The 24229-nt window shown below is 40.5% G+C and overlaps 2 protein-coding genes and 1 long non-coding RNA gene across 6 annotated transcripts in view; all 3 read left to right on the forward strand.

The window, feature by feature from the left end:
• The first annotated feature begins 703 nt into the window (after positions 1-703).
• tango2 (transport and golgi organization 2 homolog (Drosophila)) lies at positions 704-17260 on the forward strand. Of its 3 annotated transcripts, none has more exons than XM_034872443.1 (10): positions 704-946; positions 1498-1556; positions 1859-1990; positions 6665-6753; positions 8958-9077; positions 9870-9987; positions 15706-15773; positions 15982-16135; positions 16444-16548; positions 16927-17259. In XM_034872443.1, the coding sequence occupies exons 3-10, from the start codon at positions 1935-1937 to the stop codon at positions 17045-17047; spliced, it is 831 nt and encodes a 276-aa protein (XP_034728334.1). In that variant the 5' UTR covers positions 704-946; positions 1498-1556; positions 1859-1934; the 3' UTR covers positions 17048-17259. The 3 variants fall into 3 exon arrangements, with proteins under 3 accessions (XP_034728334.1, XP_034728335.1, XP_034728336.1); XM_034872444.1 differs by having other exon boundaries at positions 15985-16135; positions 16927-17256; XM_034872445.1 differs by lacking the exon at positions 704-946 and having other exon boundaries at positions 1499-1556; positions 16927-17260.
• On the forward strand, positions 3754-6342 carry LOC117945154. The gene is made up of 3 exons (XR_004656746.1): positions 3754-3875; positions 5619-5624; positions 6331-6342. It is a non-coding gene; the product is annotated as an uncharacterized LOC117945154 (long non-coding RNA).
• A 3583-nt stretch (positions 17261-20843) lies between the features above and the next one.
• dgcr8 (DGCR8 microprocessor complex subunit) overlaps positions 20844-24229 on the forward strand; it is a 10936-nt gene continuing 7550 nt past the window's right edge. For both annotated transcript variants that reach the window (XR_004656793.1, XM_034872850.1), the window contains exons 1-3: positions 20844-20979; positions 21307-22271; positions 23138-23300. Coding sequence is in view for 1 of the 2 variants with exons in the window: in XM_034872850.1 (XP_034728741.1) it covers positions 21585-22271; positions 23138-23300 (850 nt within the window). In the remaining variant the exon portion in view is untranslated. The remainder of the gene's footprint in view (positions 20980-21306; positions 22272-23137; positions 23301-24229) is intronic.

Below are 24229 nucleotides of genomic sequence, written 5' to 3' on the forward strand. Positions count from 1 at the left end.
ATACATATATGTATCAATACTTTTTTTTTCAATCATCTGTTCAGTCTTCTATTTCTCTGAATTCTTTACCTCTATTGTTATAGGCCTGGTGTGTCGTGGTATTGTCAAGTCAGGAAGAATAGAGTTAAAACTTTTGGTGCACATGATTTCAAAGTAAACGTTCTCAAAGCAATGCATTACACCAGAGTAACACATGCAGTAAGCCACAATACAGTGTATGTGCTAAAGAAATTGGCAAACAGCAAGTGGCTTGATTTTTAAATTTTAACATAGTGGACAACATTCAGAGTAGTATGGCCATGTGTTTAGCAATATAGTAATTCATTAATTATTTATTTATTTACTTACTTACTTACTTACTGAAGTTTTCATGTTGTGCTGTAGGCCCTGGAATGATAAATAGGCTGAAGTTAATGTACATTTCAGTAACACTAATAACCAGAGGCAACCCTGATTTGAATGCACAAATTGAAACGTTGACCCTGGTACTTATAGTAATTAAATTAAATTAAATTAAATTAAAGGCTGTGTGCTCCAGTTTTTGCCCTGGTCTCAACAAGCCAAGTTCAAATCCACATTTTGAATAACTTCACCAACTCATGTTTATAATATCAATGCTTTTATTTTGAACTAACCGGAAACGTAATTATGACTGTTTGCAGTTAGCCTGTAGTTATTTTACTTGTAAACTGACCAATCAACGCGAACTTAGCCCTGTTGGAAGTGCACTCGTTTTATTAATTTGCATTGCCGGGATGGGCGGGATTCAGATCAACGCACAAAGAATAAATACTCACGCCCGCTGAAGAGATTTATGAGACGACTGAGGAACAAATCGAGGTCACTCGATATAAACACTTCCTTTTAGTTGATACCAGCGAGTGTAAAGGGACAGTGAGAACAACTAGCTGACGCTACACAGCAGTAACTGTATAGAAGACAGCAGGTAAACAATGATATTATTTGCTGTCAAATGTGTCTTGTGTAACTTAAGTTATATAGGTAGCTAAAGTTTGCTTGGTTTGTTATAGTTACATTATTGACGATGTTAAATTAATGCTAACGTTAGCTAGTTCTTGTTGAGGTTACCAAGTTATGCTAAAACTAGTTTGCTGATATTGGTAACGCTAGTTCTAGCCAGGAGGCTGGACTGGTTTGTTACCAGACACATAGACAAGTTGTCCAAGCTTTTTGGCTAGCTCTTCTCGAAGTAGGACAACTATTAATAGTTTGCCACAGTCACAGCCTTGTTCAACTTAGTATTGTTAGACCGAAAGGAATGTATGTTACTTGCCTAATAATTAGCTAGGTAGAATCAGATAATTCTACTATCCTATAGCAGCATCATTGAATGACATTGTGAGTCATGGAAAAGCATTTGAACTTCTATTAACGTTTCTTAATTGCTACCTTTGCACTCATCGCTGTAAAAAGAATCATAAAGATAAGAAATATTTGTGTAACTATTGCTATTCTGAACATGGGTCATGTTCACAGAAGGGCACAGCATGCACTCTGGATGGTCCATTTGTTTGTCCTGCAGCCAAGTACTCTGTGTAAGTATTACAATAATTCATGTTTAGTGACGTATATGCATTGTGATAAGTGCATGCTTAAGATATGGTACATTCCAAGTATTGTTCTTCCAGGTATGTCCTCTATGAACACTGATAGTTAAGAAAACCTATAGCAGCTGTTAGCTCAGACTGTATGTTGTTGTAAAACCTGAACACTCCCGACCCCGTCTCCCAACACTAGTTACACAACAGTTGTCCCATTTCTAATATCTCCACACGTCCATGCTCTAATACACCTTTCAACACTAATTTCTATTACTTTTTCTTTTTCTCTTCATCAGATATGACTACATTTTGAAGACAGATGTGCATTTAGTGAAACAATATCTTCAATCCCCCCCCCCCCCCAGTACATCCATGTGTATAATTTTCTTCAAGTTTGACCCCCGGCCTGCATCCAAAAATGCCTACAGGTGAGCAATTAACCCTTTTATAAACGTTGACACTTACTGTGCTCAATGCAAAGTAAGTTTATAGGGTGACTAATTTGGTCAGTCATACAGTACAGGGAGGGGCATTCCAAAAGAAAGGACTCGTGAGGAGCACATATGATGTCAAAACATAGATCATGCTCCCAGAAGATCGTGAAATGCATCATGCACAGAACATGTTTTTAAATTTTAATTATATCCCTGGCAGCTATTTTACGTTATATGCTATTTCCACATTCCCAACTCCTTATAAGAAGTCCTGGAACAAACAAGGGAGCTGCTGTCAAACAAACTACGGGCTATACGCCCTTTGGCTTGCATATAATGGAGGTGAATGGGAGAAAAATTTGCATTGCATAGGATGGCGAAAGCACGCCCAGCCCTACTCTGCTTCTGATTGGCAAGTACTTGTTGGCTTCGTTGATTGGATTAGTTAGGTTTAGGCATGAGGAGTGAGATTTCTTAGGGTAACAAAACCAGGTTAAACCAATCAGAGGCGGAGTAAACCAGAGAAGGGCAGGTCGTACCATCCTAGGAAAAGGGAAGCGGATAATCGCAGATGTTTATTTTGCGTGTGTGCGACCGTGGCTTGAGCATCAATTAGAGAAACATCAAGAAAAGTCTCACGCATCATATCACCTGTGCACTTTCGATTTTGGCATTGCAATGTGTTCATGGGGACATTTTAAATCCTAAAAAGTACCCACTGTGTCCATCTTAATAAATAATGGTATAAGGCTATTTTTTACCAGGTACCCAGTAGGCTGTATTTTTGGAACGGTGTGTATACAAATGTTGCTTCTTTTTTTACACGGCTATATAAAAGGAAAGAAAGCTGGGTGTGAATATTTCACTCAGTTTGCATCATATGGCCTCAGTGAAGTGGTGGAAAATGCAGCTGCAGAATATATAGCTACTTTTTTTTTTAAGTATAAGGTGAACAAAAACTTTTCAGGTGTCAAGTCTTGACTTCACTGCTGCCATACTCTGGCAATGCGGCAATGTTCCTTATTTCATCTTGTTCCAAGATTGTCTTGTGTGCCACTTGGAGTTTCAAACACACACATACACGCACAGCAGAATAATAGCAAAAGAAAATATGTAGACTTTTTTTCTTTTCTGTTTTATAATCTTATTTTAAAAATGATTTTGGAGGTGTCAGTCTTTGCCAGGGCCCAAGTTGTGTATAAGGGGACCTATGGCATTCTGTATTGGGCAAATCATGTACTTACCTACTAGCTATAGAAAATACTGCACGTATTTTGCTCAAATCTACCATCTTTAAGCACTGAATGAACATTTGTGCAACCTCTATGTGCCCTATGCTGCAGTAAATAAGTAACTTCTGTCAGTAGGGAGCAGAGACCAGTGCACTATGTGCAGTCAATGTGAGTTACGGGCTGATGTCGACTCGAGTCCAGCGTATTATAATCCCCTTGAGCTACACACTGAACTTTATTCCTGGCCCTAGTCCATCTCTGTCCTTCCCTCTGGGACACTGAACCCAGCTCAGATCACAGCAGAGGTATGGTACGAGTTCTGACTCAGACCTGGGGAAAGGTGAAACGTACTGTGTCCTCATCTGGTTACGTCAGTGCTATATATAGGCCACTAGTAGCAGAAGTAGATTTCTTTTGATAGTGATTGCGATTTTATTTGAATGATTTTGACTTGTAATTCTAGCACTTCTTTTAGGCTAGTTAATGTCATTGAAATATCAGCAGAGAGCTGTACATTAGAGAGAGTTTGGCCAACTCCCATCATGGGCACCATATTGGAGACTGTCATCAGATGACTCTACAGTGTAACCCTATGGGGCAAAAATGCTATCTTGAATAAATCGCTTATTTTCACTGTAAAAAGGCATGTTATCAAAATTTTTCAATATGTTTATGGCCCATACGGAGCTATTCAAGTTTATATTTACTTTCTATATCATAAATGGGCCTCTAAAAAAACTACTGAAGGGCATTCAGTGACTGACTTGTGCTACAAACACACACTTTCTGTACTTCTAAAAACATCATGACTAGCATATAAACTCTTAATAAAGTTACTCAGTCTTTGAACAAAATACACGATGAGACAATGATAATGTGACCGACAGCATACGGGTAAAAAGTGTGTTTTGGTCAGGTGTAAATTGTGGTATGATGGGACCATAACGTAATCACGCTAGAAATAATAACCTAGGCAAAATATATTAATAATATTTGGTGATCTAAATCAACATTGACGACATGCCTGTGTGTTCACAGTATATTACATCTGAGTTACAGATGACAATTGAAGTCATACTAACTTAAATACTAGTCATGACTGTGGCAAGGTCACAAGCACATTTCTAAGCATTTAGGTACATGGAGTGCTAGCAAAACAGGCTTGTCTACCTTCAAACTTCATTCATTTCTAAAGCAGTGTTAGAACCTTTTTGACAGCATGGTACAAGCCATTCCAATGGGAATCATGAATAAAATCCTTGAAAACATAATTCCACTTCAAATGTAAAGTGGCTGCTGCCATGTCCACAAACCACTGTCTACTGAATAGAAAAAGAATCTGAGTTGAGTATTCACGCAGAGCTTTGATACCTCTCTGCTTCTCACCATCCCTCCTACATGATGCAGCTGGCTGACTGTTACTGGGATCAGAGCTGCACACATGTGATTCCCCCTCAGCATCTGATAGCAGATGCTTTTTTCTCTGGTACAGCATCATTAGTGTTAGCTTTGTTTTCTGGAGCAGCAGTGGCTCACACAGCGCCATGGGAACTGGCTGCCATTGGCCCTCGATGCACAGAGGTCGACCCCTATTAGGTCAGTTGGGTTTATCTGTTTGCTCTTAGCAGCATCCACCCTACCATGATTAATAGAGGGACCATTGCCAAGCTGAGAAGGAACATCTAGAGGGGTCAATACAAATTATTGGTCTTTTTTTCTGACTTGTGTAGTTTTCCCAAAGGCTATATAAGTGCCTCTCTACAATGTTTAAATCCATAACTCAACAATCTTTTACTCAAATTCAATCAATGTACAACAGGATGCACTATATGTTGTTGCTTAGCATGCTTACATGCCATAAAATGCACGTATGTGTGTATGTATGCCCTGATAGCTCACCTGGTTGAGCGAGCGCCCCATGTACAAAGGCTCGGTCCTTACTGCAGCAGCCCGGGTTTAAGTCTGACCCGCGGCCCCTGCAGCATTTCACCTCCCCTCTCTCTCACTCTCCCCTTTCCTGTCTTCAGCTGTCCTGTCAAATAAAGGCCAAGAATGCCCAAAAATAATGTTTAAAAAAAAAAAGAACATGTATGCTCTCTGCTAAAACGCTAATTTTACGTTTACAAAAGTCACAAGGTGCAATAGGAAGAGGTCATTTTATCCTTTGAGCCAAAGAAATATGTTATTTTTGTGTTTCGTAGCTGCTGGGTGAGAAGAGCTGGATGAGTGTACATGTGTGTTTCTGTGTGAGGACTCGGAGTAGATTACACAAGCTGAGTGAGGATCTATAGCCACTAAGTGATGTTGCAGTAACCGTTCCTTGCTGCACAATTGACAGCAGTGACCTTCTAGTGAAGCCATGTAGAAACTATGGGCTGGTGTTGCATTAGATACAGGTTACACTTTGTAGCTGATTGTTACCATTAACATAATGATCATTACTCTACCCTGAATGATAATAAAGGTCAAAGTCTAGTGTGTGTGCGCGTGAGAGAAATATTCAAACCTAAGACTCTATATCTTATTATGGCTGCAAAAGGAAATATTTGCTGTATTATACTGACACAGTTAGTACACAGAAAGTGGTGAACTTCACTTTTCCCTTACTCTCCTCTTTAGTTATCTGTAACTTTTATATTGGCTCGTCCTCTACCTGTCGCCTCCCTTTTGATCCTTCCTTCTTTGGTCATCACAGGACCTCGGGCCTTTTGCATCCTCTGCGTCCTCCTCAATTAGTTGGCAATATCTCTGTACATGAAGACTCCTGGACGTCTCTGAGGCCTTTATAAAGCTAGTGAGAGACTTGGGTTCTTAGGGCAAATCTGTCACAGTAACGGCTAAGCGTGTGAATCTTCACTGGTCTCACGATATGATTGCGATTATCCTGTCAACAATTCAAATGGATTCAATACCCCGATCCATCATGATGTGTCACCTGCTCAATGTTAGTGTAAATTGCTACACATAGTTTTACTCAACTAATCCAAGCAGTCAGGTACACAGGAACTCCCCTTTTTATTGTATCTAGTCCTAAAAAAGACATTTGAACGTAGCGGCCAGAAGGCAAAAGGCAAAAACAAAAAGCAACTGTAACATAAGTAGGTAATTATCAATTATGGTCTGTCACTGCAGCAATGCAGAATTGTCCAGGTCTGCGTCCAGTGCATTGATGTAATGATTCATTTCAGCGCACTATTAACAGCCGTCTTGTCTGTCTTCCAATTCCCTTCTTGTCTTTCTTCCAACTAATTAGCTTATGGGATTTTATGAATATTGTCGTGGGATAGTCGTTGATAATGGATCTGCTGCTGAGACCAGCAATGGCCTTCTGTAATACCTCATTGGTTCACGTCTAGAGCAAATAAACAAGACTCACCGAATGAACAACGATAACCCAACAACCTCTGAACAACTGTCTCTCGCTCCCCCTCCGCAGGCTGATTTTGGCTGCAAACAGAGATGAGTTCTACAACAGGCCGTCCAAAGCTGCAGACTTCTGGGGGACCAACAGTGAGATCCTCAGCGGTAAGTCTGTACATTTGAGCCCAACTGGCCACATTTCCTGCCTCAAACATACACGTCTAAAAATAAATAGTGAAGCACTGAATGCCACTAAATGAATAACTTCTTGCTGGTCTTTTTTTAACAGGAGAGAATAAGTACACATGAAAAAAACTAGACCATTCATTTGTGTTTTGAAGTGCAGACATTGGCCTTCATTCAATCAATTATACCCAAGGTTGGAAGGCTCTTTTGCAAGGGAGTCTTGGCCAAAATGGTTAATATCTGGCAACGGATAGTAGAGCTGCAAAGATGAATCCATCGATTGGTCATACGTCTCAATCCCCAACTATTTTTATAATCAATTTATTGGTTTGAGCAAGTTTTAAGAAAAAATCAAATGTTCTCTTAAATGTGAATATTTTCTAGTTTCTTCTCTCCTCAGCAACAGCAAACTGAATATCTTTTGATTTGTGGACAAAACAAGACATTTGAGGATGTCATCTGGGGCTTTGGGAAACACCGATCCACATTTTTTACTCCAATTAATTGACCAAGAAAATATTCATTAGTTGCAGCCCAATACAAATGTTCCCGATGAGGAGGTGGAATATGCGTTAGACTTTAAAGCGTATGTCTCTTGGCTCTGTAACTAGGTGAAAATGTAACAGTTGTTGGATTGGATACATGGGTTTCAATAATCAAGGAAAAACATGTCTCCTCCACCTCAGAATCCAAATCTCCTCTACTCCGTCACAGGATATCCCCACCCACAGTAAACTATATTTAATTGACTGATGTCCAATACACATTATAGCCAAGCAGAGGAAATCAATCATCCTGCCTTTTTTCTTCCTGAAGGAGGAAACGGAGAGATAGCTTCGTTGTTCGTCAGTCTCCTTTTCCCCTCTGTAATAGAGGGGTCAGGACTCCAGTAGTGGGCCCTTAATTGATGGCTGCTTTTATGCGGTGTGACAGGAATAAATGGCTCTGCCTTATCTGCTGGGCTGGGGGGTGCGGCCCGGGGCCCTGGGGGAGACACTGCATGACGCAAAGGGAAGTAAACTATAGCTCTCAGTGGGATCAGGCTTGCTTTCTGTCCAGTCCCAGAGGAGTGCTCGGCTGCTTGGCTGCCGTGGTCACTGTCACTGTAAGTGGACTTTATTGATCACCAGGAAGTGCAGCAGACATGCAGTCATACCTCTTCTTTACATGACATGGGAAAGGTAGTGGGAAGATAACAACAGATTTATTGATGGATTGAGTTTATTTAATCACTGCCAAAGCTACACACGAGGGTAGTCCAATCAAAGGATGTACTCCTCCTATACTGGTCTTTTTATGTCAATAACACTGAATAGAGTATTTCATTAGGTGTACCTTAATGCAAGCTTGTTCAAGTTTAATATCTTTTCTTTCTTTCTTTCTTTGCCCGCCTTTCACATGCGAAGGACGCCAAGGAACATTCCCCTTTGTCGTAAGACAAACATTGTAAATGAAAAAAAGAGTAACCCGGGAGACTAAGGTCTATCTGACGCCCTGGTGTTCAGTAATGCTTACACAGGTCTATCATTTGCTAGTCTATGTCAACGGCAATTCATTTAGAGGATTTCTCTGGTGCCGCCGGAATATCTACCGGATGTTTGTCTCCTTCCTCTTTCTCTGTATTAGAATTTTAAACTCTAGGACTCTGGTTACCTGGTCCTCAGATCTCTGCAGGGTAAAACCAGACAGCTAGCTAGACCTAGCTAGATCGGTCCAATCAGAGTTTTCTGTTGTACAACTAAAACAACCTTTGAACGTACACATGTTCCACCAAAACAAGTTCCTTCCCCAGGCTATTCTGTCCGGTGTTGAGCGCCGCCCAAGACTTTAAAAAAAAAAAAGCCAATAAACCAGAGCCCATTTTTCTCCCAGCCCTGAGTGCTGTGTGGAGCAGCATACAGTACTATCACAAGGAAGACTCACTTACTGGGCCGGTGTTGAATATAGGGTTCTTAAACCAGTATGTAAAATCCGCAACTGGGAAAAGGGTATTAAATGTTGTTGGAATTGTTCAAAAGTATGGAGTAAACACTGCTATTATAATTTCATTTTTTAATGTTATTTGAAACTTGGCTTGTTGAATGGCTACCAAAAGCATAAAATATGTTTTACCTCCAGGTGAAGTCCAATGAACTGCTCGGTGCTGCGTTTAAAAAACATTTGACTCCTTTTGTGTTAACCAGGCCTGGACCTGGAGTGTAGTAAGGAGGGAGGATCATGGCTGGGGATCAGCAAGCGGGGCAAGCTGGCTGCAATCACCAACTACATGGAGGGACGTCTCAACCCTGATGCACAAGGAAGAGGTGAGCCAGCCATGAAAAAGTCACAAATGGGGCGCCTGGTTAGCTCACCTGGTGGAGCGGGCGCCCATATGTGGAGGTTTACTCTGGTGGTTGGCTGCTTTAAACCGATGACAATAGAGAAGCGACCAAGCAGCTTCTTGTTTACATTCAACATAGCGGCCACCGAACGCCAACAAAGCGCAGCAACTGCTTCCGCGTCACCCGGACCGTTGCTCTGATTGGTTGAAGGACTATCCAGTTGCGTACAGAGTAGTTTGAACTATGCCCGTTGGTCAGGCCTCTTTTGCAGAGAACATACAGAGCAGACTCCCCAGACCAACGCTCAGTCTCAGATCCATGGAGCTGGGCTTGGTCTGGTGAAAGCCAGACTGTCAATCCCCCTCTCTCTTCCCTTTCAAGTCTAAGCTGTCCTATCCAAAGAAAGGCCACAAACCCCCCCCCCCCCGAAAATGTCACAAATATATTATTCACTGATAAAATGCATCCATAGTCTCCACCAACTCCTTTGAAATATGAAGAATGTTGCTTACACTTTAGGTTTATTTGTTACTTAACTGTTCCTAATAGTCTACTCATGCAATTTCTTTAAAAGGTTGGTACTGTATATTTTATCATTCACCTTTAAAGCACTGGCCGCATTTTGAAGGGTCATGTTGAACCATTTGTGCTGCAAGTTTCACATATCTATCTTTTTTTTGTTTTTTTAATGTAAATATGTTATATGTATTATTAACAAGTAGGCTGGGTTTCTTGAGTACTTAATTTAGGAACCATTTCTATTAACTTTTGCAGGATTTCTAGTGTCTAACTACCTAATGGACAAGGATCTGGACTGTTACTCATACCTAAAGAAGGTGTCGACAGAAAGCCACCAGTACAACGGCTTCAACCTCATCACCGCGGAGTTCAAGTGAGTGAAAGGTGTGGCCAAATTTGTCTTAAGTGTGTAGTCTATTCACAGATAAACCTTAGTGAAAGGTGTATTAACATCATGAAAATCTATACACTGAGCTGTAGTTGCAAGAAGAAACGTTTGTTTTCCAGAAAGCAGCAGAGCTGATCCATTTTACAAGTTGAAATTTATTTAACAGTCAAAATATGGTTGTAGCCACCTTAGGCTGTTGGATGTTCAGACATGTTCTTGTTCGTGTTGGTGTCATGAAGTGATATCTGCAAATTCATGTGCACTAAAGGATTCAAACTCAATTTGTTGAGGACAGGCTGTTACTCTGTTCCTCTGAATTCTGGCCTTACCTTGGAATGAAACCACAAAGGCAGCGTCTTCATCTCTGGAGTGCTAGGAAGGCAGAACTGAAAAAGAAATCTAGGCTGCTGAGCTGTGAAAGAGCCAGCATTCAAATTCTGAAGAAACACCTGAAGAAAATCTTGACAGCATTAAAAATAATGAGGTTTCTTTTCTTCTTCTTTTCCGCCTCGCCTGCTTTACCAGCCTGGCTGACTGAATTCGGTGATTCAGTGAGAGAAAGAGATAGTTGTCATGGTAGAGGCCCCTGTAGACAATTGGCATGGAAATGGGTCTCAGTGTCTGCCAGCAAGAGGTTGTGGGTTCAACTCCAGCACACACGCACACACACACACACCACCAGACACAGCAGACTGTAGCCCTGGGTGGGAGAAAATAAAATCAGTCTTTCCATGGCAGAGTATGGTGTCATGATCCATTTATCCTGGTAAAATGGCCTCCATGGGGGTCCCTTCTCCAGACATGTTTTTATGCTCGTCCGGCCCTTGTATTTGTATTTTGTACACAAATAGATCAACATTTCTGTAATTTTCAACCGTAGTCCTTTGGTCAGATGATTTAAGCCCATGGCAGGTAGCAATAAAAACATTAATACAGGTTAAAATATACACACAGTAATCCACAAGACACCACACATACAGCAAGAGCAGAAATAGAAACCTTTTTTGGAATGCCATGCAGAGCTGCAGAAAGCAACAGGACACTTATCTCCAATTCCAGTCACTTAGCCACCAGATTTAAACAATAAAACAGAGTTCAGTAAGTTTTTGCTGGAGCAGAAAGATGGCGTCCGTGATATTGGAGCACCGGATATGAGACTATTCGCTCACCGTAAATGTCAGCACCTTCAAATAATGAATCCTTGATTTTAAAAAGAGGTCACTTTCTTGTTATGAAATTCTAATCTTTTTCCTTGGCCTTTCAACTAAAGCTCTTAAAGGAGACGTTGGAGGCAAAAAACACCGCAAGTAAAGCTGGGTCATATTACTACTGTAGGCAGTAACAAAAAGCTAGTTACCCAGTCATATCATGCAAACATTTTCCACTTCCATTCTTTACAATATCGCCCTTTAATTTTTTTTATTTTTTTATTTTTTAAACGGCCTTAAAAGACGCCACCCTCCAGTTTCTTTAAGGGCTGAGCGTCTCCCACAACACAGCCCCAGGCACACTGCTTCAACATGTGAAGATATCAAAAGCTTCACAGACCTACCGTGCCTAGTGATGGTTGCTAAGCATCGATTGGACAATCCTGGTTTGGTAGACAAATCTAGTAAACAGACAGTTAAGTTAAAAACACGACCAGTTTCTTGGATTCCAAAAAAACTTGCAAGTTTACAATGACAATGTGCATTTAATATTGCAGTCTCAGTCCATTTCAGTATTCTTTCCATCCATCCATTCAGCCTAGACAACAGCTAGGTTGCTTGGCTTTTTTTTTTTGTTGATATGCTTAAGCAATCAAAATATGCAAATGTCCTTGTTAAGACAGGGAGCTGTGCCTGCACTGCCCCAATGCCATTCCTCTTAAATGAAAGAATAAGGTGCCCCCCCATCCTCATGTCCTCATGTCTTCCACTTTGACCGTGCTGTCATCTGAGGCTGAAATCACACAGCAGAGCCTCGTGCTGTGAAAGTACTGTTTGTTTCTCTCCTCAAATACCCATCTGCTGGGTGCTGCGTTCACTGCCGATAGAGATGAAACACAGTGACAGAAAGCAAGCCTACATCTTTTTTTATAAACAGCGTCATTACCAGCCTAATTGTTTTCCAATGTGGTGTGCCCAGCAGCTCAGAGGAAATAAGGCGTCTCGTTTCTTTTCCGGATCAATAACTACATCTGGTGGATAGAGAGTAGCACTATATTACAATTAGAGGATCTCTCATTCATCTGTAACCAGCTACATGATTTATGATAGGGCGGCAATGGGAGACACAACACAAATTTTTAAACAGCGTTTGTCTTCACTCTGGTTTTCGAGTGTTCACCTTCATTGTGATGCAATGAGTAGAAAGAGTACACTTAATACAGAACCCAGAGGTATTCATGTATTCCACTCAGGCTATGATTTATGTATTGCTTCTTTTAAATTGTGATGCTTGTTAAACCAATCCTGCCTCGATTAATAATCCATGACCATGTTGGGTTGAGTTGTACATGCAAGTGATTTGGTCAGTGGCATCGTACCGAGCCTTCTCTCTGGGGAGCTAATACCATGAATATTTACTTTTTGATCTCACATAATCTCTGATTGATGCTCTCAAGGCCCCTTTTTTATAGACTTTTTCATAGCTTTGGTTTTTGATCTGATTTCATGTTACTCTCACTTTAAAGTCAATGCCCAGATAATAATAATTTTAAATAATATTTTCTCTGAGTTTTGCCTGCGACCAAATGCTTAAAAATGCTTAATGCACTTTAGACAGGCAGAGTGTGGCTGTTTTTATCAAAACAAAAATGTAGTTCAATCTTATGGTCTCAAACCATGTGCTGTAATTCTTGGGAGAAACTAGTTTGAGCTGAGAAAGACGAACAGCGGCGCATTAGATACGCACATTCCAGAGTAGCAGGGGTGGATGAACTCTCAACATTTGAAAGAAAATGAATATTTGTTTTTACTGACATTACCTGTTGGAAAATCACATTCTCTTTGAGTAAAATAGAACATGATTATCTGCCTTATAGAATTAGAAGTAGATGCTCAAAGTAAATAGCTCAAATATACCGTGCATTGTTAATGGCAAAAATATATATATATATATAATGATTTTAGCTTTACCAATGTTAGCATGTGGTCATATAAAACAGGAGAAGTTCTTAATCCCACTGTATTTCCCTGCCTTTATCTTTCCATCAAACCAAAGTATTGGACAAAGTGAAATTTTGATCTGATGATGGAGTTAAACGAAGACTCTCTGGATCACCAAAGTTATTACAATTCATCTACATTTCATTGAAATTCATCCTGTAGTTGTGCCATCAGACTTATAACCACAAATGTCAATCTTGTGATGGTGCTAAAGGAAAAGTCAGAGAATCTCCAAATTCATTAGGATTCATCCTCTGGGAACAAAGAATATCGGAACCAAATTGTATGGTAATCCATCCAACAGTACAGACATGACAGATCAACATTGCCATACATGGAGCCATGAAGCTATCATGGCTAAAATGAACAACACCACATAAAATATTGTTTTATCCCCCATTCAATGTCTTTTAATGTCTGTAGCGGTCCACGCACAGATGTGTGTGACTGGATACAAGACTACATGTCGTCCTTACCCAGGGGCTCCCACCAACTACCCATCTACATTCTGAACTGATACTGTCAAAAGCTCATCCAACCATCTCCGGGCAGCTAGTCCACAGCTGGCGATGGGGAAGCTGCTCTGCAGCCTCAGTATAGAGAACGCTTCATTAGATCATCTCCCAGTCAGCATACTGATTACCTCTCTAACTGAGATCTGAAAAAGCCTGTTTTCGACTCTTCCCTCCTCATTCTCGATCCACCCAGTGGTCTCAACCTCCTGCTGTTTCCTCATCTCAGCCCAAATCAACCCCCAGCTCCTCTTAATGGGACTTTCGATATTGTAGCCAGTTTCAAATAGCAGAAATAGAGCCTTCCTTCTGCAAATCCTCCACCTGCTACCACCACGGCCAATTTGATGCATATCACAGGACAAAGTGTATACATAAACAACAGGGCCTTTTCAGGCTTTGTTGCGTTTAGGGCCGTGCTCAAACTATTTCTTTCCAACATTTTTTCCCCCCCTTAGCAGAAGTAACAACAGGTTAAAAGCTTTATATATTTGTCAGTTTCCCTTCAGGTTACAGTGCCATCTGGCTCCTGCTGAGCAGCTACTGTGTTCATGCACGTATGAGAGGTGACTGATATCACCCGAGTCAACATTGGCAAATGCAGCTGTGTTCATAGTAACCACAGGAACTCAGGGAAAGCAGTTGTTTATTCACACCGTTCAACTGGGTTTGGGTACAAGTTGGGAGCATTATCAAGGTCTTTGATTTGTTGTTGTCAGAGAGACAGTGTGTGTCGACCTACAGCTTTGAGTGTTCTCTCACAGCTGCTTGGACACGTTGTCCTGCCTTTAGAAAACTCTCTGCTCCCGGAAATTAACATGTGTGCGTGCGTGCCTGCGTGCTTCCATTCCTTCAGTCTTTAGTTGTTTTAATGAATAGACTAATCAGATGACAGACTATGATTAATTGGTCCAGTCACCCTACCTACGTGCATTTTAACATGCATATTGATTGTCACACCATCTCTTACCTCATTCTGTTTATGTAGTTGCGTTGACCTAAGACATAATGATCCTCCCTACTTTCATTACTATTGGCTGAGGAAAACAAGCACTTGATTGTATAAAGAAAAGTTTTGCTTGTTTTAATATGTGCAAATAAGTACATATTTCTTATGCTTACACCAATAAATATGTCTCTCAACTATAAACCATGTTTTTCACAGTCATATACTGTGGTATGAAACAGATATGAAATCATTCTTAATGGGTTGGACAAACCTTATTTTGCTTATAATAGATGGTATGGACCAAAGGCCAACATGTATTTTGGCATTTAAAACTATCTGATAAAGTTTGTGGCAAAGCAACAAGCCCAGCAGCATATTTTATTCCTGTCTTGCCAGCTCTTGACTTGGAAACTTCCCAAGTTAGATGTTGAAGCAGTGTTGCGCCACATTTCAGATTGACTGATGCCACTGGCATGGCTGTCATAAAATTGACATAAAAAAATAAAAAAATTAAAAAGAATCCCCTTGCTGGTTCAAAGGATTTGGTCCTTATTTATTATTCACTCTCCTGTACCAAAGCCGTCCCAGTTGTCCTTGATGTCAGACAGATTTTTCAGACTGAATAAATTCCCTCTAACTGAAGACTTTGCAAAGAGATCGAACACCATAACTAAATGGCTTTGTGGTAGTGAAAGTTGTTTGCATCATGAATTTGTATGTTGAACATTCATTTCGCCCAGTTGCTCCTTTAGGATGCATTTAAATGCTGCAATTAACGTTAGTGTTTGATATTTTTTTACATTTTACAAATAAAACCGGCTTCTTAATTCCAATTTTCCAAGACTGCAAAGAAAGTCAGTCATCAAAGAATACCATATGGTGCACTGTTGATATTCTTTTTCATCCCGAGCACTCATCTTCCAGGATTCCCACAAGGGTGCTTCTTGGAACATCATCTTCTCGCTGTATTTATGTTTATTTAAAGAGCATAGAAGCACTGTGACTCTTGACACAGCCTTCATAATTAGACATAAAGAATGTAATCATCACTAAATGCATTCTGTAATTTTCCACTTTACTGTGTCCCATGTAGGGCCAAACAAGACATTATGTGTTACTATGGAAACAGAGGCAGCCCTGAACCCATCCATCTAAAAGCAGGTCTGTGTTTTTACTACGGTTGCTGTAGAAACCGTTCCTTTCACATCGTGCACCTTCTCTCAGCCTATGGCCCATCCTTGTTAGCCATTTCCATGTTGATATCGTTGTCAGATTGTCTGTCTCTTTATTGGAGGATCATGTGCCTCGAGGTCACCCAGCAGAGCTTACTAGTGCATATATTTGCATGTCTTCTTCATATGCCCCTCAGCAGGAATCTACGGCTTGAGTAATTCACTGCTGGAAACTCCATGGAGGAAACTGCTGCAAGGCAAGCGTCACTTCACCAGCGTGGTCAGCGACCAGTCCCTGTCCTGTGATGGACTGGTGCAAGAGCTGCTCAACGTCCTCAACAAGGAGGAACTGTGAGTGGGGGACAACCACTTTAAAAATGCATGCATCATGAGAACATATTTCATTCATCTTAGTTTATGAATAATCGTATAATGATTGAAATGATTATAGTGTTATTTTTCCAAGGATTCATACCTATCTTTAGTCTGTAGGATATGTGTGCAGGTGTTGCTTGTCCATTACATAATTTTTGGTTATATTGCATGAGTTGATTGCTGACTTTAATATACCGCATGGTGAATATGACAGAGAATAATCTATATACTAAGTCATGGCTCTAAAGTTTTTCAAAGAGGTGCATTACGGGTTTGTTAAACAGGAACACACCTGATCCAGCTCAGGAGAGCCAGGGTGATGGTTTAAGCAAGCTGGTGATCCAGGCTCAGTCTGCAGTGTGTGTTCGCACCCCTCAATATGGCACAAGGTCAGTGTCTCCCACCTACGTCTCCTCTCTCCATCCCCCCCCCCCCCCCCCCCCCTTGCAAGATCATAGAGAACACAGATCTGTTGCCAAACACACAAATCTCCAGTGTAATCAATCGTCCACACACTCTGATCAAGCGGAAGGGTATCGTGTCCACTGGGAAGTCCGAGCGCTGCCACGGTTTTTATTTGAAATGGGAAATCAAAGTGACATTTAGATTTCAATTATCAGAATCAATCGCAGGACGGGCTCAATACCTCAAGTGTGTCTTTTAAATGCTCATAGTTGTCATTGGTGTCTTCTTTTTCTTTTTTAACATTTGAAATTGTTAGTTTTAATGTGTTTGTTTGCTTGTATCCTGTGTCCCTGCCTCTTTAGGACCAATACAATTATCCTGATAGACGCAGAAGGCAACGTGTCCTTCACAGAGCGCACCATGCTCAACTGTGACACAAGCAAATGGAGCACCAGTTCTTTCCAGTTCAAACTGCAGACGTAAAGACAAGATGGAGGAAACCCACACTGTGCCTTTCTGCATTACCTTTCCTTCCATCACCCCCCCACCTTCCATTTCCTCCTCAAGCTGCAGTTGACCATAGTAGCTATGTGTCAGCACAGTGATATGCATCTAATATTCATTATTTAGGATAAAAATGCATTTTTTGGAAAATGTGTGCTAATTTAACAGATTGCCAAAGAAAATTTCTTATTTTTTAGAGGAAAATTATTTGACTCACCTTTCACAATTCAAGATTCAAGAACTTTATTTGCCATTTGTGTTTTCACACATAAGAAAACAGCAGGGTTGGGTTGCTTCTAAAAAGTCCAGTACAGATGGCTGGTAACCTGCTTTAAAATGCAATCATTACCGTCGAGATTAAGATTATTTTGATGCAATCTAAGTTATTCTTTTTGATGTCATATTTTTACCTAAACATGTTGTGGAGTGAACTTAGACTTCATGCAAAATTTTCAAACCGCTTTTTTAAATAGTTTTTCTCTTTCACACAATGGAAATGCATTGAGTCACCAGTATTTTTCTAGAGAACCTGTAATCTGATTTAAGTTTACTGTTACTGTAGTACATTAGAGCTACCAACTACTTTTTAAATTTCTGATTATTATAACTGGTAATTCATTAGTTTCATCCCAATCCTGCACAACAGTAGCCTGGATGTTGGATACAACAGATGTTTAATGCAAAGCGTTTCAGGCTCTGGATCTCTGCAGCTTCCACAGCTTCTTGACAATAAAACCATTTTTTCCAAACACTCACATTTGGCTTACCGTGTAATGATTGTTGACACAAACACACTGTGAGGAATTCAGGGCCCTCATGGGAGGAGGGCCCTAAAAGATGCTACAATAAATAGCTGTGGATGCGGGGAAGGGCACATAGAAAATGCCTTTCTACAGGGCCCAAAATGTTCTGCTCCGCCCCTGTAAGGGTATGACAACTCAGATATACTTATGTCCTGAGGCCTGTTCTCTGTATATATTCAATAAGATAGAGGTATGAAATATTGATCACTTTTTATTTGACTCTTAAATGTGTTACTGATGAATTCACTAGCGCACACGTTTTCAGGGAATTTCTGTCAGCAGTTTCTACAGTACAGTAGGAGAGAGGTGAGGTCTAGATTTGCCACGTGATGGAGGGAACCAGTAAAGAAGTTGAGGAAGATAGCTAAAACATTTATGAAATGTTAAATTTACACCCTACATGGGCAATTCATCTTGGGAGATACTGTAAACTTCAGGGTTTTTTCTCCATTTTCTTTTCCTAATGTATAGAGAACATTCAAGAATGTACAGTAGCTAATTGCAGTTTTTCTCAATTGCTAAAACGCTGAATCCTATTGGCTGAAAAAAGCTCAGTTGCCTGAGCTCAGTCAGGTAATTGTGCAGTCTGTTGTCAATACCTTAAACCATGTCACATGGTAAAACACCAATATAAGCCAGTTCAGAGAGCAGACAGGCTGTTGAAGGTGGGAAGGAAAGACAATACAAGAAAAAGTGCTCAATAGATTTGGACTGGTTAAAGAACAATAACTACAGCATCACAAGGACAAAGGATAGGTTAGTGATATGCAGGGTACAGTACTGTAAAAGTAGGGGTACAAGGAAGAGGAAGAACAAAAAAACTGCAAAGAGCTAAGCAGGGGAGTCATTTTTGATAAATTCTTCTACTTAGAATACTTCTATGATAGAACATGTTTCTGTTCATCGAAAGACAAGGATGGAGAAATAGGAAATTTGTTTTGAGATTAAAAAGGTACTTCACACAGCCACACTTTGATCTTGTGTCATTTTAGTCTAGATGCATAAAAAAACCTTTAAGGGTTAAAATCTTCCATCACTAAATAAATATTTCCAATATTTTGTGAAACCATAGCCTTGCATTTTAAGTGGTCACTGATCTACTGCTGTAAGTGAACAGAGACACCATCTGGCAAGTTAAGGGATTGCAATTGACGTGATCTTCATGTAGTCTGCCTCTCAAGACTTTAGGAAATATGCTACAGTATGTCTAAATGTATATATTTAAAACATTTAAGGAACACTAAAATCTTAAACTGATCAACTCTTAACCTTTGTAGACACTGTTGGTGGTGACAGTTGAAAAGAAAACTATGAAAGAACAAGCTGCGGCATTTGTTTTTTATTTTTATGAATGAATAATTCATTGTAAATGAATAATTGTTCTTTCTTAAAATACTAAGTAAAACACAACCATGTTAAATTCCCATAGAGGCAGGCAGATTTTAATTTTTAAAGGACAGTTATTTCATGGATGAGGATCCCATGCATCCTGATAAAGTTCCCTTGGCCTTTGCAATTAAACCCCCCCCCCACACACACACACACACATCCTCACATACCTTTCACCATACATAGAGATAGGCATGGGGAACTTTCCATAAGATCACCTCTCAATGCAAATCAAACCAGCTATTAAGCTAACTGAAATAACACCAGAACTTGGTCCAGAATCCAGCTGCCTGCATCACCACTCGACCCCCCTCCGTCCACCACATCTCTCCGGTCCTTCAACAGCTCCACTGGCTCCCGGTCCAGTTCAAAGTCCTCCTGTTTGGTCTAAGCCAGGTTAACATGCTTTAGTATTACTGTTCATGGACACCGTGTGCATATATTTTAAACAAACAGCAACACATTATTTACATATTTCATGCTGGGACTGTTTTCTCAATTTTGACCCAGCCAAAATAAAAATCATTAAAGACTGAAAATCTGATTTCTTTCATTTTGTTTCTTTCGCAGTGTGGCTTATTTCCTGACACTATTGAACATCTGCATATATATTTTGACTTTAGAAACATAGCAGACTGAGTAGTAGGCCTACTGCTCATAACTAGTCAGCTGACCTTTTTTAAAACCAGTCGAATGTCTCTTTGAGTGATACAATGTCAACTTCTCCACCACAATAAGAAATGTAGACATCAGCTACAAGACAATGTAAATAAATTCATAGTGACAGGTTGCTAAGGAGAAATGAAAATTAAATTTCAGTGCTTAACATAGAATGTAAACGAGACTTAGAAGATCTACCTGTGATCTACCTGGAAAAATCTACCTTTGAGTTACTCAGTGGTAGAGGTTCAGATTGAGGGTTTGAGAGCCTTCTTTCTTCTTTTAGCCAAATCCTGTGATTTAAGATCTCTAAGTGTCCAGCCTGCAGTTCTCCCTCCATCCCTCACAGAGAGCAGCTGAGGTGTTTAAACCGACTGGCTCTGGGCACTGCATCATTTTGCAGACAGGCTGTTTTCTTCAGCAAAAAGTCAACAGCACTTACCCTTTTCTACTAGTTCTTCAGGTTTTAAAAGATTTTTGAAGATCATTTTTGGGACATTTTAGGCCTTTTACTTATTTAGCACAGCTGAAAACATGAAAGTGGCTAGAGAGAGGGAATGACATGCAGCAAAGGGCCGCAGGTCACCATATCAAAGTTTGACCTTAAGTTTAGTAGCCTATTTGTAGTTTCACCATCAATAATGTAAACCAACCTTTTTCACATTTATTTTGAAAAGCAAGTGTATGTACATTTAACATCTTTTATTTGTTGAATATTCTGACGTCGACACGTTAACAATGTTGCTCACATAGACTGTAAATATATTTATATTATATTAATATTAACGGTCTGTGGTTGCTCACCGGTCAAAATGTGTGATGCTGTTGATTGGTTGAATCATACCAGTAGATGTCGTACAACGACGTTGTGATTGGCCCACTGACCGGTCAATTATCAAAATGCCGGTACTGGGAGGCGGGGCCTGAGTTAGTTTGCCGCTGTGGTTTTCTTCAAGATGGCGGGGCTGCAGTTGAAGCAGTATGGCGGCGCATGGAGAATAAAATAATTTAGAAAGGTAGTCAGATACCCAGTAGGAGACAGCCGTTTCATATTTATCGGTGAGTATTTCTTTAATAAACGGTTGGGCAGGTTGGCCACTTATTTAGCCGCGAAAACCTGTAAGGTTAAAGCCCATTGCCTTGTTTCTTGCTAGCTCATTAGCACGGATGGTAATGTCACCAGGGCCCGCTGTGCGGAGAGCACCGAGCAGACATGCGCTTAAACGAGGCTCTTCCCCATTTATTTTACGATGAATTAGCTTGTTGTTTGAACTTGGATTAACATTAATCATATTCTCAAGCAAAAGGACACATATTGTACGTTGAAGTCTTACAGTTGCACTACCATGACATCTAACGTTACTCCTACTGGTCCTTTCTTTCTAGCTCCCAGAAGAAACCAGTGGAGGATGATCAGTGCCTAGATCCCATATTAAGCTGAATGCATTGTGATTTCCAATAATTGAGACAGTGATTCTGAAAGCTGTCTGCATTAATGAAAAGAACAATGTAGTCAGCTTAGCATTTTCACCTCTGGTACGTGGTCTATACAGGGATGTGCTTCTGCATGCATTCTGGGTTTAGATAAGAAAGTCTCTCAACAGATCAGCTTTTAAGAATAAACACATCGGTCTGTATAAGTTGTAATTCGTTATACAGAGGAAATGGAAATAGATGATGTGCTACCCCCTCTCCCCTTGGAGCCACCTGATGATTTTGGCCAAGATGAGGGCAGGGCACCTCCACCACCTCCCCTGCAAACGTCCAGTGACGCAGAGGTAATGGACGTTAGCTCTGGTGGTGATGGATACACATACACCCCAGGGGACGGGGAAGCCAGCCCACAGCAGGCCCTCAGCAAGGGCTCCATAACTTTCTATAGCCACCTCTCAGATGAGGCCAATGCTATCCCACCATGTCCTAGAACAGCCCGCCATGCTCCCCCAGTCACCGGGTTCCTACCAGACCTAAAGCTCCTTAGAGACGTTAAGATCAGCGTAAGCTTCACTGAAAGCAGCAATAGCAAAGACAGGAAGGTGTTGTACACAGGTGAAGGGCAGGAAGGAGGAAGTGATGACGGTTTAGACGGCGTAAATGGTGAGTTGCACGACTCGACTAATGAGCAGGAAGTAGCCGAGGGTAGCTCTAGAGCAGGAATCCGAGCAGGCAGAAGATCAGAGGAGGCTGAGGTAGACGCGGAAAACAAGGTAGAGTTCGCCGTCCTGGATGAGTTGGATGACTTCTACGAGAACTTCCTGGATGACGACGACGTGGAACATGGTGGCTTTAAGTCCGATGTCATAGTTCAGCAGGAGCAAGCTGATGAGGAGGCCGTAGCTTTCGCCTATGAGGTACGTCTGTTCTTATGTCTGCAGTAACCCTTTGTCATTATAAGCTTTACTCCTGTTTTGCCCTTTACTGTCAAACAGCAAATATGGTAAGCCCAATACAGAACATACAGTACAGTCCATACAAGACAGGCCATTATTAACACTGTCGTTAAACACAGCCGCCGATGTCATTTCAATGAGACCACTGCAATGACACAGCAGGGGGTGCAGACGTGGCAACAACAACAAAACAAGGTTGTCTAGTAAAGGTTGAACGTAGGTCAACTTTAGCACTAATGCAATATCATCCAACACATAGACTGGGCCAGTCCAACTCTCTGTAGAGTACAATGAACAGTGTTATTTAGCTGTTTACCTCATAATAGATAAGAAGGGATCGTCTAGTATGGATTAAGTATAACTAGAACTAAGAAAACTAACTGTTTGACAATTTCTTGATTTTCATTGAGAGCTTTTCTGCATCCAAATGTGTGACTGGTTAAGATCCAATCAAGCTGCGGACATTTAGTGATGTGTTTGTGTGTGTGTTTTTGTTTTTTATTTCTTTGTTTTTTTAATTACTGAAAATGAGAAGTGAGATGCTGGAAGAGGTTAGTGCCATTTTTAATTTCTCTCATAGAAATAAAAAAGGAGGGATCAAAACTGCTAATGTCATTTCATTTGTAGTAGTTGATTTAAGATTCAATATGGTCTGTTTGTAAATTCAGAAGAATTTAGCTTTTATGCTTCAACGTGGCACTGATGTTTTCCCCTATATGCGTGGTTTGTTGTTTTCTCCGATTCACCTCATTGCGTCACATCAGACAAAACTCCCTCAAACTGGTGACCCCTCCTTCTCTCCCGGCCTTAACCGTTGACTCTTCCAGGAGGAGTTTGACAATGATGTCGATGCTCTGCTGGAGGAGGGCATGCCAGTCCCAAAAAAGATGCGTCCGGCAGAGGACAAATTTGGCGGGGACAGTGATCATCAGTCAGATGGTGAAGGAGGTGTTCATCCCATGATGACCAAAATTAAGACTGTCCTGAAGAGTGAGTGGGGGATCTGTTTTAGGGTTGGGTTCTGTCAGGGCATTATGGAATGTGGTTTTAGTACCATAGGGCACAACATGATATGATATTCTAAACTGTATATGCTAGATGGTAAATCTGTAAGTGAATTATACAAAATATTGGATGGCATTGGGTTTATATATTTTAGTGTTATGTCATACATGTGTGCTGCTATAGATTACAATACAGGGTTTACCCGGGAAAGTGGTTAGTGTAAGAACTGCACCACTAAAAATGGACAACCAAGTAACCCCCCTTTCTGTGTTGTAGTGTTTTGAAATAGTATCACAATCGGAAATGACACGCTGATTGGCACCTTTTGACAAATGCACACTGGTGTTGGTCAGGTGGTGAGATGTAAAACACTACATGCAAGGACTCACTAAACTAATCAGGTTTGAAACGAGTAAACTCTTGAGTCTGAAAACTAAAAATTGTTTTTAAATAGTTTAGAAATGAGTGTCCAAATTGTATTTTGTTAGTTCACTATGTCTAAACAAACTCATTATTCAAAACTATGCAAATCAGGTATCAAATAATTGTTTAAGGTGTGTATGACCATAGAAATAAAATGGGCGGGCATTTAACTTCCAAAGTTAGTAAAGTAAACGACGACATGTTATAAGGCCTAATCCCACAAGCTGGATGAAGAGGAAGTGTGGTGGTGAATTTAAATCTGTTCAGTAATGGTTCACCTGCATGTTTGGTCCTAACCTCACTCAGTCCACTTCATTTTCATACGTTAACCCAGTTTATGTTAAAACTTGAATCCAAGCCTGAGGTTAATCATAGTGCAATGTGAATATCTCTGAAATAGTTGTCACACAATCAGGAGTTTGTGGTAATGCACAAAAGTCAAAAATGTTCTCTACATAAAGTAATACTGTAGTAATTATTGCCTGCATTTA

The sequence above is a fragment of the Etheostoma cragini genome, chromosome 5, assembly GCF_013103735.1.
Source record: "Etheostoma cragini isolate CJK2018 chromosome 5, CSU_Ecrag_1.0, whole genome shotgun sequence".
NCBI lineage: Eukaryota > Metazoa > Chordata > Actinopteri > Perciformes > Percidae > Etheostoma > Etheostoma cragini.